General features: G+C 38.2%; 1 protein-coding gene across 4 annotated transcripts in view; it reads right to left on the minus strand.

Moving 5' to 3' along the window:
• afdna (afadin, adherens junction formation factor a) overlaps nt 1-19,139 on the minus strand; it is a 234,439-nt gene that overhangs the window by 80,099 nt on the left and 135,201 nt on the right. For 3 of the 4 annotated variants that reach the window (XM_059986542.1, XM_059986541.1, XM_059986539.1), the window contains exons 15-20: nt 15,899-15,919; nt 15,385-15,530; nt 13,088-13,182; nt 10,688-10,953; nt 7,981-8,124; nt 2,934-3,132 (exon numbers count right to left, since the gene is read on the minus strand). In XM_059986542.1, the coding sequence (XP_059842525.1) occupies nt 2,934-3,132; nt 7,981-8,124; nt 10,688-10,953; nt 13,088-13,182; nt 15,385-15,530; nt 15,899-15,919 (871 nt within the window). The remainder of the gene's footprint in view (nt 1-2,933; nt 3,133-7,980; nt 8,125-10,687; nt 10,954-13,087; nt 13,183-15,384; nt 15,531-15,898; nt 15,920-19,139) is intronic. The other variant, XM_059986540.1, reaches the window with a different exon arrangement.

Here is a 19,139-nt window from a genome sequence, read left to right on the forward strand (position 1 = left end):
GGATGCCATCGTCTACCTGTTGAACCATGTCTACGCCCACCTGGACAAGCTAGCGAGCACTGTGAGGGTCATGTTTTTTGACTTCTCCAATGCGTTCAACACCATCTGCCTTGCTCTGCTAGGTGAGAAGCTGACAGTGATGCAGGTGGATGCTTCCCTGGTGTCATGGATCATTGATTACCTGACTGGCAAACCACAGTACATGCACTTGCAATACTGTGTGCCAGACAGAGTGGTAAGCAGCACTGGGGCTCCACAGGGAACTGTCGGGTCTCCCTTTCTCTTCACCATCTACACCTCGGACACCTCGGACTTCAACTACTGCACAGAGTCTTGCCATCTTCAAAAGTTTTCTGATGACTCTGCCATAGTTGGATGCATCAACAAGGGAGATGAGGCTGAGTACAGGGATACGGTGGGAAACTTTGTCACATGGTGTGAGCAGAATCATCTGCAGCTTAACGTGAAAAAGACTAAGGAGCTGGTGGTGGACCTGAGGAGGGCTAAGGTCACCTGAGGTGACCCCGTTTCCATCCAAGGGGTCAGTGTGGTCATGGTGGAAGATTACAAATTGACAATAAACTGGACTGGTCAAAGAACACTGAGGCTGTCTACAAGGGTCAGAGCGATCTCTATTTCCTGAGGAGAATGAGGTCCTTTAATATCTGCCGGACGATGCTGAGGATGTTCTACGAGTCTGTGGTGGCAAGTGCTATCATGTTTGCTGTTGTGTGCTGGGGCAGCAGGCTGAGGGTAGCAGACACCAACAGAATCAACAAACTCATTCATAGGGCCAGTGATGTTGTGGGGGTGGAACTGGACTCTCACGACTGTTGTGTCTGAAAAGAGGATGCTGTCCAAGTTGCATGCCATCTTGGACAATGTCTCCCATCCACTCCATAATGTACTGGTTAGGCACAGGAGTACATTCAGCCATTAACTCATTCCACCGAGATGCAACACTGAGCATCATAGGAAGTCAGTCCTGCCTGTGGCCATCAAACTTTACAACTCCTCCTTCAGAGTGTCAGACACCCTGAGCCAATAGGCTGGTCCTGGACTAATTTCCACTTGGCATAATTTACTTATTATTATTTAATTATTTACGGTTTTATATTGCTATATTTCTACACTATTCTTGGTTGGTGCGACTGTAACGAAACCTAATTTCTCTCTGGATCAATAAAGTATGTATGTCTGTCTGTCTGAATGCCTTAACTACCTGTTGAATCTGCCCATTACCTCTGTTTGACTCATGTACTAAAAGACTGGAATGCTACATGTCACTTGCTGTTTTGTTCTATTTGATAATCTAATTTTGAATTCTATCAGCCAAAGAGAAAGATCTCATTTCTGTACATTAAACTATTTGCCAATCTTATGCCCACTTATCCCACCTATTTATATCCAGTGGCAGAATCAAAGTATCCACATTGTATAGCCTTGTATTGTTGGCAAATTTGGAAATTTTACATACTGCTCCTTCCTCCAAGTCATTAATGCAAATAGTGAATAACTGTGGGCCAAGAACTGATTAAAGTTTAAAGTAAATTATCAAAATATGTATATGGCACCATATACCAACTTGAGATTCATTTTCCTGCAGGCATTTTACAGGAATTTACGGAAAACCATAAATAAGACAACCAACGTGCAAAAGACAAATGTGCAAATAATAAAAAAACATGATTTGTAGAGCTCTTGAAAGCGAGTCTGAGTTGTGGAGACTGTTCAGTGTTGAGGTGGGGAAAGTAACCCAAGCTGGTTCATGAGTGAGATGAATGTAGGGTAATAACTGTTCCCGAAAACTGGTGCTTTGGGATACAGGCACCAGTACCTCCTGCCCAATGGTAGTAGCGAGAAGTGAGCCTGACCCGCATACTGGGAGTCCATGATGATGGATACCACTTTCTTATGGTAGTGCTCCTTGCAAACGTGCTTAGGGGAGGGGGTACTTTGCATGTGGGAAATGTGGTCTATATCCACCACCTTATAAACTCCTCTATTCTGGGCGTTGGTGCTTCCATAAATGACTGATGTAACCAGTCAGGATACTCTCAACTGCACATTCAAGTTTTAGAAGAAATGCATAACCTACTCAAATTTTTAAGAAAGTAGAGGTACCGTTGTGCCTTCTCTGTGGTGGCATTAACTCTTAAGTGGTGGTCCCAGGCCAAAAACTTTCATATGGTAACACGTAGAAATTAAGTTACTGATCCTCTCCACCTCCAATCTCCTAATGAGGACTAACTCGTGGACCTCTGTCTTCTTTGTTCTGTAGTCAATAATCAACTGCTTGATTCTTCTAACACTGAGTGAGAAGCTGTTACTGTGGCTCCACTCAGCTGGATTTTCAATCTCCCTCCTATAAGCCATTAAATCGACCAACACCACCGGTGTGTCATCAGCAAACTTAAGTTTGGCACTGAAGTTGTACTTAGCCACAAATCATTGATATAAAGCGAGTAGAGCAGGAGCTAAGCATGCAGCCTTGTGGTGCTGCTGTGTTGATGGTGATGATGTTTACAATACTCCATTTAATCTCTTACAGTCTGAAAAGGACTCATTCCAACTCTGTGACAGCCAAATTTCCATTACCAGTAACTTTTAATTAATGCGGTCTCATGTGTCAAATGCCTTTTAAAATATTAATTCAGTACATATTTCCCTCAATCATCTCTCCATGTTATATCCTTAATCAAGCTCGCAAAAAAATTTACTGTCATAATATATGTAATTTTATTCACCTTTTCTAAATGTTTAGCTGTATCCTCTGACTGATTTTAGCATTTTAAGAGAATGTAGTATTTAAAAAATTATATGCATGTGGCAAATAATTCAGTAGTAAATAAGACTGCATTTGGCACAACTATGAAAGACTGAATATTTTGTATTACTCATGATGCCAGTTTAAAAAAAAGAGGGGAAGGTACCTCTCTGGCACAGTGGTTCCAAGAACTCTTGAAGGCCATTGGGAATGTTCCTGACAACATCGCAAGAATACCCATCTTCAGGCAACAGAAAAGGCAGCTGTAGGTCAGGGTCCTCTTCCAACTGCACTTCTCTACCATCACTGCGAGCAAGTTCATCAGCTGTGTTCTCAGCTAATGCCACTACATTTTCAATCAGTTCCTAGAACAACAAAATGATTGCTGTCATGATATGTTACGAAAACACAAAAATGTTATGTGCACCATATTGATGCAGGTTAAATATCACCCAATTATGAAAGTACAAACTACGTATTGTTGTAAAGAGCTGTTTCAGAAAGTAATGGCTACACATTTCCATTTTCAAAGAATAAAGCAAAAGCCAGTGGAAAACTTAGAACATCTGAAGTGTGCTATTGTAATAAAGGAAACAAACCTGACAATGCACAGAAGCCCCAGAGAAAAATGAAATTAGTGACAAAATTGCTTGTTAGTGGCAAAAAAAAATTTCATGGACCAATACAGGCGAGATCATACACATCTCACTCTTATATAAATAATATAATGTGAGATTTTTCACACAGCCAAGGACTCAGTTACCATCTCACCCAAAAGATCTTCAACATTCAGCATGCCCTGGGGCACCGTTCTGTTTCATGTACTTTGTCTCTGAAGTGGGACCTTGAATCCACATTTCAGAAGCAATACAATTATCACTGGCAGTATTTGGGGAAGGGGAGTGAGGCTAAGCATGCTCAGTACAACAAGGCTGGTAGCACACTGAATAAATGGGACTAACTAAAATAGAGATCTTGGTTGGCATGGCAGAGTTGAACCGGAGGATCACTACTACATGTATAACTATGCCAACAGTTCAAATAAAGTTAAGAACATTATTATCAAAGTACATATATGTCACCATATACTAGCCCAAGATTCGTTTTTTGCAGGATCCATAGAAGAAGTACAAATGAATCAATGAAAACATACATAAGACTGACAACCAATATGCAAAAGTAAACAAACTGGGCAAATACAAAGTCAAATAATAATAATAAAAAATCCATTACATATAGGACAATCCATAACTATCCAGATACATTAGAGGATAAATAAGAATAACTTACTTAATAGGTATAACCATTCCAAACACACACAACATATGGAAATCAATAAGTAAAAACATATGCTGAATTAAGAGGAAATTGAAGACTATGAACATGAACAGGGTATTAACATCATCCCAAATAGTATCTACAACTGACATCAAACTCACTACAGAATAGCATTTAACAGCACAGCAATATTTCTGTAAATCTTCAGAAAGCCACAATACAAACCACCAGGATAGTGCCAAAATTCCTGCAAATACAATGTTAGCATTCATTTCGAGAGGACTAGAATATAAACACATTGATGAAGATAGAGCCATAGAATTAGTGTATATGGATTTTAGCAAGGCATTTGATAAGGTACCCCTTGCAAGGCTTATTGAGAAAGTAAGGAGGCATAGGATCCAAAGGGACATTGCTTTGTGAACCCAGAACTGGCTTGCCCACAGAAGGCAAAGAGTGGTTGTAGACGGGTCATATTCTGCATGGAGTTCAGTGACCAGTGGAGTGCCTCAGAGATCTGTTCTGGGACCCTTACTCTTTGTGATTTGTATAAATGACCTGGATGAGGAAGTGGAGGGATGGGTTAGGAAATTTGCTGATGACACAAAGGTTGGAGGCGTTGTGGGATAGTGTGGAGGGCTGTCAGAGGTTTCAGCAGGACAGTGATAGGATGCAAAGCTGGGCTGAGAAGTGGCAGATGGAGTGCAACCCAAACAAGTGTGAGCTGGTTCATTTTGGTAGGTCAAATATGATGGCAGAATATAGCATTAATGGTAAGATTCTTGGCAGTGTGGAGGATCAAAGGGTTCTTGGGGTCTGAGTCCATAGGGCACTCAAAGCTGTTACGCAGGTTGACTCTGTGGTTAAGAAGGCATACTGTGTATTGGCCTTCATCAATTGTAGGATTGAGTTTAAGAGCCGAGAGGTAATGTTGCAGCTATATAGGACCCTGGTCAGACACCACTCAGAGTACAGGTAGTCCCTGAGTCACGAACGTCCGACTAACGGACAACTCGTACTTACGAACCAAGGAAGGAGAACGCCGGCTGCCATTTTAAGTTGTTGCCTTTGACACTGTGTTGAGTGTTTAACTTTGTATTTGGCTTAAATTTTTCTTAGTAAAATTCACCCCTCACTCTCCCCCCCCATTCTGGTCAAAGGGTGGCGCAGTCAGATCAGCACCAGGCTAGAGAACGGAGGTTCCCGAGTTTGATTTAGTGACAGACTGCTCCCATGCCGGATTGATGCCAATTCAGTGACTCCCGTACCATCCGTGCTGGGTTGATGTCGAGCTCGCAACTCGACATTGTAAAAAAAAACCACTGCCAACTCCAGTTTAAATTCCCACACGGAATATTGAGGAGGATCAAATACCCAAACCCAGCACAGCCCCCACTCGTCCCATTTAACCTGTCTCAGTGAGGTGCAGTTTAGGACCCGGGGAATTCAATGCTGTGGTCCTTAGGACCCAGCGGACCTCGGAAGCTGGCGCAGGTCAGGACCCGCCGCCCGCAGTGTTTCTGTTCCATTGACGGGAAGTGATCACAATTGAAAATAAAGTGGAAATAATAAAGCGTCTGGAAAGAGGTCATTGGAAAAGCAGTAGGCTACAGTTGGTCAACGATTGGAACAATTTTAAAGGATAACTGATAAAGTGAGAATAATGGAGCATGTGAAAAGCCCTGCCCCAATGAAAGCTACAATTATTACTAAGCAACGTAGTGGCTTAATTATTGGAATACATACATTTCTTAAGTGTTTTATATGCAGAGGAAGGTAAAATATATACTATATACTAAGACAAACATTTGACTAACTGACGCTAAATAATACCAGATGTACTTGTTCCCAGTTACGTACAAATCCGACTTAAAGACGGACTCAGGAACGGAAATCGTATGTAACCCAGGGACTGCCTATACTGTACTCAATTCTGGTTGCCTCACTACAGGAAGGATGTGGAAACCATAGAAAGGGTGTAGAGGAGATTTACAAGGATGTTGCCCGGATTGGGGAGCATACCTTATGAGAATAGGTTGAGTGAACTCAGCCTTCTCTCCTTGGAGCAACGGAAAATGAGAGGTGATCTGATAGAGGTGTTCAAGATAATGAGAGGCATTGATCATGTGGATAGTTAGAGGATTTTCCCCAGGGCTGAAATGGCTAGCACAAGAGGACATAGTTTTAAGGTGCTTGGAAGAAGCCACAGAGGAAATGTCAGGGGTAAGTTGCTTTTTTTTGCATAGAGAGTGGTGTGTGGAATAGGCTGCCGGTGGCAGTGGAGGCGGAAACAATAGGGTCTTTTAAGACTCCTGGATGGCTACATGGAGCTTAGAAAAATAGAGGGCTATGGGTAAAGTCTAGGTAGTTGTAAAGTAGGGACATGTTCAGCACAATTTTGTGGGCCGAAGGGCCTGTATTATGCTGTAGGTTTTCTATGTTTCTATAAAAGCAAGGATATAATACTGAAGTCTTAAGGCATTCGTTACACAGTAGTTGGGAGTATTGTGAGCAGTTTTGGGGCCCTTATCTAAGATGTGCTGGAACTAGAGAGGGTCTCACAAAAGCTCATGAGAATGATTCCTGGAATGAAATTGTTAGCATAAGGAACATTTGAGGGCTCTGGGCCTGTATTCACTGGAGCTTAGTAGAATGAGGGAGGATCTCATTGAAACCTATTGAACATTGAAATGCTCAGATGATGTGGCTGTGGCGAGGATGTTTTCTATAGTTGGTGAGCCTAGGGACCAGAGGGCACATCCTCAGAATACAGAGACATCCATTTAGAATGGAGATGAAGAATTTCTTAAGCCAGAAGATGATGAATCAGTGGATTTCATTGCCACAGATGCTGGTGGAGACAAAATCATTGAATACATTTAAAGCAAAGGTTGACAGGTTCTTGACAAGGAGAAGTCAGGAGAATGGAATTGAGAGGGATAATAAATCAGCCATGGTGGAATGGTGGACCAGACTCAACATGTCCAATGGCCTAATTCTGCTCTTACGTCTCACGGTGGTATAATAACTAAATAGTAAAGAAATAATACTGAGGTTTAATATGTGAAGGTATCGCAGAGCTTCAACTTTACTAGAAGCTTGCGCAAGCTTCAAGTGAAGTTGAAGCTCTGTGATACTTTCACCGTAATGGCACTTGTGCTGTTCCCAAAACAGATCCTCTGATATGATAATGCCAAGGAATTTAAAGTTACCGACTCCACCCCCTCCAAACTCTAGGGCTCAGAGCCCTAGTTTCTTCCTCCTGTAGTCAATGATAACTTTTTGGTTTTGCTGACATTCTTGGAGAGGTCATTGTTAAGGCACCATTCAACCAGATTTTCAGTCTCCCTCCTATATGCCAGATTTGCCACCACCTTTGATTCGGCTATCAACAGTGGTGTTGTCAGTAAACTTAAATATGGTATTGGAGATACATTTAGCCATAGTCACTACAAAACTTATTTCTGTATACACAATAACTAATGGACTTATCAGAGGCAGCATTAACCCAAACAAAATTAACAGTATTAACCACATATTAAACCTCATATTGCCACAAGGTTCCTTAGTTTTTTTTTGTATTCTCTCAGGCATAGGAAAATAATCACGACCTCCACAATAACAAGTAATCAAATGAAATCATAATATTTCTACTATACAAATTTCAGCACAATACAACTGCTTTAGAAAATAAAAGGTTCCCATTTATCTGGATGCAAATACAGTTAATTCCATTAACTGCCCATGAAAAGCATGTAACCAGATGCCTAGGTTTTTTTTGGCCAAAAAACTCAGTAACTTGTAAACAATTCTTTCCCAATATACTATATTTCTCTCTTTTCATCCTTTTCCTTATCAAATTAATTAAGTTTGTCAAAAGACTTAATGACAAACAATACTGTGACATTGAAATGGTTGTTGGGTAATTTAGGTACCTGTGGGATATAGGGCTCATCCTGGGCACAGTGGTAACTTTGAAGCAATGCTTGTAGCTGTAATGAATTCAACTTAAAACAGGTGTTGTTGATGTTTGAAACGTCTTCTGCCAAGTATTTGTCCATTGTTAGCAATGTAGTTGCCTAAAAAAGTAACAGGCAAGTTCAAACACATGCAGCAAAATTTATATTTGTTTTTCCCTATTATGATGAGATTCTTTCATGAACTTTCAGTGGCAAAGTAAAAAATTCAAAGCTCAAAATACAGATGTCTTGAAATTATTTTTGTGAATTACAAAAGTATTTTGATCCTTCCAGTAATGTTAGTTTCCTATTTCACTGCTTTACGACTTTTGATAAAGACACTATCACACTTCTTCCATGCTGCCACACTCACCCATATTTAAATAATTTTTTTGCACTGTTTAATGGGTCTGATCATGCCAATTTTTTTTTAAATTGCACACCAAAATCTTCCCCACTGATGGCAATGTTATGCAGGACCCTGGGCACTTCATTGCAGATCTGTCTTTGAGGAATATTGTTCTTTGTTAAAGTTCCTTTCCTGTGCTTTGTGGAAAGTTACAATGTACTGAAGGACCAGCGGGGGAACTAAAAATTACTCAGTTGAATGTATAAACAATTCATGACACAGCATTCTTATTACTAATACCTTAAAGCAATCTTATTGAACTATTTAAAGAAATTAAGTGTATGGCTTTATTCTCGTAAAATAGTGGAATGGAGGGTGATTGCAGAAAACTTGATCTACACCAGGGAAATTCTAGTACAAAATTTATTGCCACAGATGCTGAGTTCAGCTAAGGGTCAAATCAGAATTAGAAATGAAGGCAGTCAACCTACCTATCACACCCAGTTCTAAATGGGCAATTAATTACAATTTACAGATTTTTCAGTCTGCGATCTTAGTGGTTATGCCACAACCAACTGTAAAATTTGAAGATTCTGCCTTAAGTATCCTTTCTAGATTCAAGTCACTAATTTTTTTAAATGTGAAGGATGTTTCCTCAACTCCCCTCAAACCCTACCGCCAATTTTCAGAAATCAACATTCTCTGCTTACTGTTTTTTCAAAATTAGTTAAGCACTTCCTATTTAACACCCAGAACCTCAATATCATTGATTGGATTTCCTCACCACATTCTCTGCTGTGAAGAAAACAATCCCAACCTTTCCTCCCAACTAATATTACTTCCTACACCCCATCAGCATCCTTAGCTCCTCTGTAAATTCTTAAGTACTATCACTATTTATAATGTGGAGACCAGAAGTAAACACTGCAGTGTGGCTATAGTCTAATTAGTGTTAAGATTCCAGCATAAATCTCCCCATTCTTATATTCCATACTTCCATCAACAAAAGGGATCATGCTACGTGCTGACACTTGTCCCCACAGTAAAAAAAACAAATTTGCAATTGAATCCACAGTCAACTTTTTTTTATCATTTCCTATCCATAGTTCATAGTTTAAGTCCATCATTAATAGATAACTTGCTTAAACTCATTGCTACTGGTCATAAAACATTCATAGATTACATTTTGTACCATTTTGAAGCAACCAGACACTATAAATCTCATGGAGTTTTGCTCTTCTGATCAGACTCTGAATCAGAATTCACATATATACAACATGAAATAAGTGATTGCAATCAAGAAACTATCACAACAGCAGTGATTATAGCATATCAAACATTAGAATTGATTTTAAGGTCTATTTGGCCAATATGGGAGTGGTGATATTTGATGGTACATAGAAAATTCTGTTGCTCTCAAACAGCACATAAAATCTATGTTAGTATACAGCGCTACCTTTGAATCATTAAATGTATTAAATGTTATTGTATTAACTTAAAGGCTAATTGAAAATAATGCTGCATACCATACCGGTGGTTAGACATCCAAGGTACATTTCACAACTGAAGACTTAATTTTCCAAGGATTGGTGTAAAAATGGGCATGAAATTGACAAATGTTTGGTTTTAAACAGTTTAATTGTGCCTTGCCACCCAGCCCATGCAGGAAATATTAAACAATACACATATTTTTATTATTTTAAACAGCTCAACTTATTAACTGATATTTTTAACAGTATAAAAAGTTATTTGAAATACAGTAATAATTTTTAATACTGACTAACTGGGCTGGAAAGAAACCAGTGCTGACTTACATGCTGTTTCACACAAGACAGTGTTGTCCAGTGTTGTAAATTTTCAAAACCTCTTCATTCAGAAATTTTCAAGGCTTCACCTTTGTAAACCAAGATTGATTCAATTCCAATTGGGTATCTTATCATAAGTGTACTCTCAGAACCCAAATACTTAATTTAATTCTAATAGAGTGATTCATCTAACAACATGTTGTACAATCATTCCCCTTTTGCTGAACTATACCACTGAACAATTTGAAGAACAGGCCAACTTTCACTCACGGCACTACTACATAAAAAAATTCAATGACACACCCTTGAATATTAATATGCAGCAGCCTCTCCAGACTCTGGATTGGGGATTGCCAAACCTTATGTGGATTTTCTGGTGTAGTCTGTTCTGTCATGTGTTTTTGTGGTATCATTCTGGAGGAGTTGCATTTGTGGTTTCTAAATGACAATAAACTGAATCCGAAATATTGATTGGGATGGAATTAAGAAACCATGGGAATAACACTGTCCACATGTCCCAGTAACTCACCTGTACTATTCTACTAAGGTGACAGTCTGCAGCCAGTTCCAAACCTTGTTTCTCAGCCCAAGCTTCAATATGACCAAGGTGTTGCCGGATGATAGCACCCCAATAGTGAGAACAGAGGCACGAGTCTGGCTCTGTCACCAGTTTATTGAATAGCCACATATTAATAAAATGAAAGAGCTGAGAGAATAACTGGATAGTGAGGGCAGCATTCACACGACATCGTCGCAGCAAAGACATTGCTCCAGTCAGGGTATGCAAGACATCATCTAGAAAATAAAATGAGAAGCAGGTTAAGCAAGCTTTGTAAACTCTTCAGTAAACTGATTTTCAAGTTTTACTATTTCTCAGTTTAGCAGTAAACTTTCTACTTTAGTAAAATTTCTACAAATTTCTTCCTCACTTTTTAAAATCCCTATCCTCACAATTTAAACCACTTTAAAATTTAGATGGGCAGATGCACACTGGATAAAAACAAGCTGATCATTCAATAACCACCGAGAAATGGCATTATTTCTATACTTAAGACAAATCTACAAAATGCCAATTTCAGCTGGCTGGGTAACAGTACCACATAAATTCTTAATTTGCCACCTGATTTTACACATCTCCATATTTATCTGTAATGGAAATATTTTGCAAACCAAATCTCAAGGCCCATAGAAAAACTCAACACCGAAAAACAGAATACAACACAGAGACCGTACAACAATGAGATGGCTTCTCATGTATTACAGTCCTTCGTGAAATGATTAGAGCACTGTACAGTTACAAATACAGAAGTAGCCTCATAGTTAAGGTACATTTTTAGAAAGCGAATGCTGTATTATCTGAAGATAATACTGCAGATGAAAAGCTAGTAGTAAACACCTAGCTGAAAAGGGGCAGTCAGAAGAATTTGAATTCTTGCCAGAAACTTTTTCAAAATGAGAAACGTAAACCAAAATTACTGGAAATATTCAAGGTCAAGCAGCACCCAAGGAGGCAGAACAAAAATGTTTCTGATTGTTTACCTACTAGAATAAGATTCTAAAACATTAGCCTGTATTCTGCATTCGGTGGAAACATAACTCTTACAGATGACCTTGAAGAAAGCTGTTTGCAAAGAAACAATTTCTTACATGGATTTTATCTTTCCCAACAATGACTGATGTCTTGCCATCAGTCACAGATCTCTGATACATTGATGCTATCAAGCTGGCAAAGCAGACACACCAAACAATGCTCATGGTCAATAAATAAAATTCTTTCTTTTAAAAAAAATTGCAATATTTAATTTAAAACAAAAACATTTACAGTCTATCTACAAAATACCTTACAGACCAATATTCTCATGGCAATGCGCCCACACACCTATTTTCATATCAGTGGCAAACTTAGAAACTTTGTTTTGTTCCCTTGGGATACCTCAGTAGCTACATCCTTCTAGTGTGAAAAGCACCTATGCGGAATTTCATTTTGTTTCATTTTGATTTAGTTCAGGTTGCTTTCCCATTTAGTTCTGGTAAAAACACATACTTGTTTATTAAAATTTTTAATTCAAGGACTTCCAGCATTTGTAATAAACTGCAATAAAACTGTACATTTCTCACGCTGCCAAGTCTTGATTAAACCATGTTGTTTCATTCCTTAATGGGATTAAATTCCCTTATCTGAATTCATGACTAAATCATACTGATTTCTATTTAACTTTCTGCAGGCACATATACCTTTGCCTGAACTTCACTGACAGAAGACAATTGCTGTTTCAGTGGGTTTGCAAGAACTAGCTACTGAACTTGCTGCCTTGTGCATTTCCTCACTATAGAAAGATTTGATTCTTAGTACCTGCTTTGAAATTTCATACACTCAAGGCTGATCTCCTAGCTAAGCATCTCTTTCCTGCACAAATCCCATAAATCTCAATTCTTTAGTTACTAAAAATTATCTGCCTGGTGCAAACTGAAATACTGCAAATTTCTTGGGTAGAGAAACTCAAAGGTTTCAGCACCTCCAAGGTGAATAAATTTCTTAACATGTGTACTGAATGACAATCTCATTTGAACCTGTGCTGCTATCGTTCTAGATACTCCAGCCTGGGGATACTTAAATATTTTATTCCTTTCCCCCAATGATTTATGCTTAAAACTTTTCTTCCCCCACCCCCCACCATGCTTAAACATTTCCTCAGTGGTCATCAACTACTTTGCTCCTTGAGACAGAGCATAAGGACCAATGCTTAACATGCGTGAGTGAAATTGTATACATTATATAAAATATGCCCAATTTCAAGGAGACAAAAACAAACTCTTTAAGCATTATGAACACTGTACAGAAACCCCAAAATGTTTAATTTCACAAGTGTTCCTGGTAAATAAACAGTTACAAATTATATTTTAGCAAAAGAAGATTTTGACTTCAAACCTATTTTGGGTCTTTGTGGACTTGCTTCCTCAGGATCTTCAAGAAATGATGGCATATAATTGTTGAGATCAGATTGAAGACAGTGTACCAGGTATCTGCAACACAGAATTCATAATACACTTCATAATTCATAGTTTAAATATTTCAAATATTAAGGATTCTTAAATTTATGCAATACTTCTCATTCAAATAAGTATTTAAGTATTACAAATCTCTAATCATCCACAAATAACATTATTCTCCTGAAGAAATCCTGCAGATATTCAATAGCATCATACTTTTTCCACAAATCAACTCTGCAGGTAGCTCTTTTCACTGAGACTAAGTGAATTACTTCACTTCCCTATTTAAATGTTTACATTTGAGTAGTGAAAAGGCTCTGGAATATTTTGGTTCATATGTTTACCTTAATTTTTTCCAATGATAAAGATATTAAGCTAATAAATCTTGGAGCTGATTTGTAAACTCTGAAAATTTTTAATCAGTTAAGTCATTTTGAAGTCTTTTCCCAAGCAACCTTAATTTGCTTTATAAGATGTTTCAAGACAAGAATAATGTATCAAATGCCCTTTAATCCAAATTAGTTTATAAATACAACAGTTACGATTTATGAAGTTCAATGCTACTGAAACCTCCATTGGTCAGAGTTGACCGTGGGTCTTGTGTCCTAGCTGTCTGGATGTGCAAGCCTGGGCAGTACAATATGAAGACCAAGCATCTGCCCATGTAGAAAGGTCTCTCTCTCTCTACCCATCTGATGAACCAAAAGGAAAGCCAGGTACAGTTTGGTACCAGCAGTATTGCAGGAGTTGCCAGTCAGCATTGAACTCAATGTAGAACTGTCTTAGAGACTCCAGCTTTGGAATTTTCCTTCCCTATGAGTGGGTATTAGCCACAAGGCAGCAGAGATTTGAGATCAGTGTTTTCCTAGGTGAGCTGCCAACCATGGCTGGTTGACGAGCCCCATTTGCCTGAAATGACTGCTGTTTAAAGGCACCAAAAACCTGCCTTTTCCCTTTTCCTGTCAGTAGGAATGGTTCCACTGGGCTTAGAAGCTAAGCCACAAATGAAGGCTAGTTACAAAAAAAATGCACCAGTCACAAATACTTAAGGGAGATAATATTAAAATGACTAGACTCAAGAAAATACACAGTGTTTTTAATTTGGCCCTAAAGCTAAACCACCAATGCATTAGGTGAATTTCTTGCAGTTAGGAAACTTTGTAAAAACGTTTAGAAGTGAAATGTTACAATTAAAATCCATATTTGATGCTGAATGCATATATAATGGTATATCAAGCACACTGCTATTGCTTGTGCTCAAGTCCAAGTTTGATAGCCATTCTAAGTTTTTGGATATCTGAGTACTGGATAGTTTTTTGCCTGATTACCTCCAATATTGCATTAACTTTTATTTTTAATGCTATATATAAAAAATCTAAGACCGCATTTGTGGGTACACGTGGATTCAAATTAATAAATAGGGTAGATAATTAATTTTCCTCCCCATGGTAGAGATATCAAAACAAGAGGCCATAGGTTTAAGATGCAAAGAAGAAATTTTAAAGGGAATCTGCAGAGCATGATGATGTACAATGTTTTTATTTATTTATATATGTAAAATCATTGTGCCAAAGGTGGTGGAACCAAATACCTTCGATGCATTTAAGAGGCACTTACACACTTAAATAGGCAAGTTATAGATGGATATGATCCTAATATGTGAAAATGGGGTAAATTGGCAAAATATGTGTACCAAGCAGCATTTTACTCTAGTTAACAAAGAAGCTAAAATTTATCCAATTATATTGCACAAAATTATATAACTCAGAAGGAAGAGAAGTATTCAGATTAGTTTAAGCTCAGAAGTGCAACAAGTTTCATAAAATAAAAACGAGCTGGTTTAGAAATGCAATCTGCTAATGACTGGTAAAATATTTTACACCAACAGTAAAATTGACAAGGTTTTCTAAGAAGTTGCCACTCACAGCTAAGTATTATATTCTGACTATCTTTTCTGCAGCTTTTAATTTGGCATTGAGGATAACTTATAAAAGCAATCTAAGGCTGTCATACATCAATGACAAAAAAAGAACAACATGGTTTATGTTTACTGGGCATTTCAAGTGTAAATAACTACATTAAAAACTTTGTATCATAGCTGTTTGACATCAAATCAAAAATATTTTTGAGGACTATGTGAACACTGGAAAGGGGAACTGTGACAAGTCAAACAATAGAATCAGTCAATTCATCTATGTGTTTAGCAAAAAGAAAATATAGCCAAGCACCACATACTTGAAAGCCATTTGCACCAAATGAGCCAAAACATCCTGTGCATCCAGGGTGATCCGACTCAGATCGCGGTCTTGTTTGATAAAGTTGAGAAGCTCTGATGCATTTGCCATCCAAAAGGCTAGTGCACCTGCAATATTCTTCTGCTTCTGTAAAGAAAAAAGAAACCAGAGGATCTTTCTCAGTTCTACATAATCACCAGTCAGTAATGCAGCCCTTAAAGGCAGGAACCAATATAGGCAATACTAAACAAGGCTGACAAAAGAACAAGGCCACAGACATGAAGCAAAAGAACTTGGGCTGACTCTGGACATCACCACAGAAAAGTGCATTAAGCAGATAAAATGAAATGCCAACATAGTTGTGCCATCAAGTTTTAGTGCTGCATGTTCCAGTTACTAAATGAGTGTTATGTACCATTCAATCCAGCCGTTGAATTTGTTGTTTCTGATATGAAGAAGCATGAGAAACTGAGCTAAGCTGACTGCTGGGAATATTTCCCAGCAACATGTCCTACCTGTTCATACTGTGCTATATCCTGCAGGAAAGGGAACAGGAATCAGGCAAAATAGAAAAAAAAAACAGTCACGATGTACACAAATAATGATTAATACAACACAAACATTCCATAAAATCAAATGCACTTATAAAATTACAATGACAACAACCAAAAATACACATCTCAGCTAGTATGGTTGAATAAACTTTCACTAAAAGGTTTGTTTTAAGTTTGTCACAATGATGTTTTTGATGGTGGATTGAGGAGCAGTAAATGCAGCAGAAGAGGATCACCACTTTTCATTGTACAAACTTAAAAGTTTTGTGAAAATCCCTTTGAGCTGCAATGTGAATTTTAGATATGCAAAGTTTATTTTTGCCATTAACAGATTCCAGAGCAAACTGACAAAATGAAGCCAAGTGATGGACAAGTTACCAAACTACCTTTCCTACAGGATTTATGTCAAATAAAAAATAGAGTTGGACAGTATTAAGAGAAGTTCTGCCCACGATTTAAATCTCTACACATTAATAAGGAATTTAAAAGGGAATATAAAAGCATTTTGTAGCAATGGTTAAAAACAATTCCATGGATGTACCTTGTTAGATCTTAAAAAACACTTGGTTTCACATGCACAAGACTAACCAGCAGCTTTTCTCCATGCTTTAAGTCCAACAAGTTGATATAGTATATAAATTACAACCCATCCATGAACAATCTGGCAGGTTTACACAAAATTTTCTACAGATGGACAGATCAAATCAGCTCCATACAATAGAGAACCTGTGCTCTGTTATAACTTTCCACTATTTCATTAACTCCCCTGGCATGACAAAATAATGTCTAATCTGTTTGGAGGGTTTAACAGCAGCCATCTTTGACCTCAGACAATGTCCATAAAACATATTCACCCTTCTTGGAAGTTTTCATGTTTTATTGTTTTACAACATTGAATCACAGTGTATTTAGGTTGGCTTTATTGACACTGATAAACAGATAAAAACTCTTTCATGTCAAAGTGAAAATAGATCTCTACAAAGTGAACTAAATTAATTACAAATATAAAACAAAATAATTGTAAACACAAAATACTCTGCAGATGCTGGGGTCAAAGCAACATGCACAACATGTTGGAGGAACTGAGCTGTCAGGCAGCATCCATGGAAACGAACAGTCAACATTTCGGGCCAAGACCCTTCATCAGGACTAAAGAGGGAGGGGGCAGGGGACCTAAAAAGGTGGGAGGGGGGGAGGTGGGAAGAAGGCTGATAGGTGCTAGGTGAAAAACCTGTAAGGGGAAAGATCAAGGGGTGGGGAGGGGAGGGGAAGCAGGGGGATTGCATAAGTATTCACTCCCCCCTTTCATATGACAATCCAAATCGTCACTGGTGCAGCCAATTGGTTTTAGAAGTCACATTAGTTAAATGGAGATCATCTGGGTACAGTCAAGGTATTTCAATTGATTGTAGCAAAATTACACCTAAGATCCAACCGCTGGTGAGTCAGTATGCAAAGGCTACACCAAGACAAAAAAACACTCCAAGCAACTCCACAAAAAGGTTATTGAAAAGCACAAGTCAGGAGATGGATACAAAAAATTTTTCAAGTCATTGAATATCACTTTTTCAAGTCAATCATCAAGAAGTGGAAAGAATATGGCACAGCTGTGAATATGTCTAGAGTAGGCTATCCTCAAAAACTGAGTGACCGTTGCAAGAAGGGGACTAGCAGGAGAGGCCAAGCAGTCCATGACAACTTTGGAGTTACAAGCTTCAGTGGCCGAGATGGGAGATGCAACATGCAACAATTGTCGTCTGGGTGCCTCACCAGTCGCAGCATTATGGCAGCGTGGCAAAGAGAAAGCCACTGTTCAAAAAAAACTCACATGAAATCTCAGTTAGAGTTTGCCAGAAGGCACATAGAAGACACAAGTCAGCTGGAAGATGGTTCTACGTCCTGATGAAACCAAAATTGAGCATTTTGGTCATCAGACTAAATGTTATGTTTCGTACAAGCCAAACACTGCACGTCATCAAAAACACAACATGAAAACACATCATGCTGTGGGAATGCTTCACTGCAGCAGCCTGGAAGACTTCTGAAGGTAGAGGGTAAAATGATACAGCAAAATACAGGGAAATCCTGGAGGAAAGCCTGATAGAGTCTGCAAGAGAATTGCCACTTGGGAGAAGATTTGTTTTCCCGCAAGCCAGTGACCCCAAGCATAAAGTCAAAGCTACACAGGAATGGCCTAAAAACAAAGTAGTGGCTAAATCAGAGTCTACACCTCAATCCAATTGAGAATTTGTGACTGGATTCAAAGGGGTGTTCACTCATGGTTCCCATGCAATCTGACAGAGCTTGAGCAGTTTTGTAAAGAAGAATGGGGAAAACTGCAGTGTCCAGATGTGTAAACTTGATAGAGACCTACCCAAAGAGACACAAGGCTGTAATTGCTGGCAAAGGTGAATCTACTAAATACTGACTTGAAGGGGGTGAATACTAATGGAATCAATTATTTTGTGTTTGATATTTGTAATTAATTTAGATCACTTTCTACAGATCTGTTTTCACTTTGACACAAAAAGACTTTTCTGTAAATCAATGTCAAGGAAGCCAAATGAATTCCACTATGATTCAATGCTGTAAAACAATAAAATATGAAAACTTCCAAGGGGATGAATACTTTTCATAGGAACTGTGATAGGAACCCCAAATTATAATCTCGCAGCAATCTTATTAAAGCTACAACTTGGCTTGTGTTCACACCAGACCTAAAGTAATATGATCAAAACCTAATTGAAAACAACTAAGTAATAAAATGAGCAACACCAGGGGTCACTGCAATTTCAATTTGTCATCAAAACAGTAACAGGATGCACTTAGTGGTAGAAAACGAACAAACCAATTTTGAAATTAAATGGATGTAGTGTAGATCTGCACATTTGATTCTGTTTATCCATCTAGTCTAACTCCTACTATTAATGGAGCACAATAGTTGAGGTAAATTAGTCAATTGGTTAATACAAAACCAAATCCCTTAATGGATTAATAAAGGATAAACTATGAGGATGCATTCAAATTTGTTTACATGAGGGCAATTTTGGTTATACAGTAGGGGCATTCATCATTTAAAAAAATAACTGAATTAATCCCCATTTTAATAACACTGTTGAACTATTTTTAAGAACACTTCAAAGTAAAAAGCAGGGACTTAGTAAATTGAGACAAATTTCTCTCATTTCAGTCCCAGAGTCTT

The sequence above is a fragment of the Hypanus sabinus genome, chromosome 12 (genome assembly GCF_030144855.1).
Source record: "Hypanus sabinus isolate sHypSab1 chromosome 12, sHypSab1.hap1, whole genome shotgun sequence".
NCBI classification, from domain to species: Eukaryota; Metazoa; Chordata; class Chondrichthyes; order Myliobatiformes; family Dasyatidae; genus Hypanus; species Hypanus sabinus.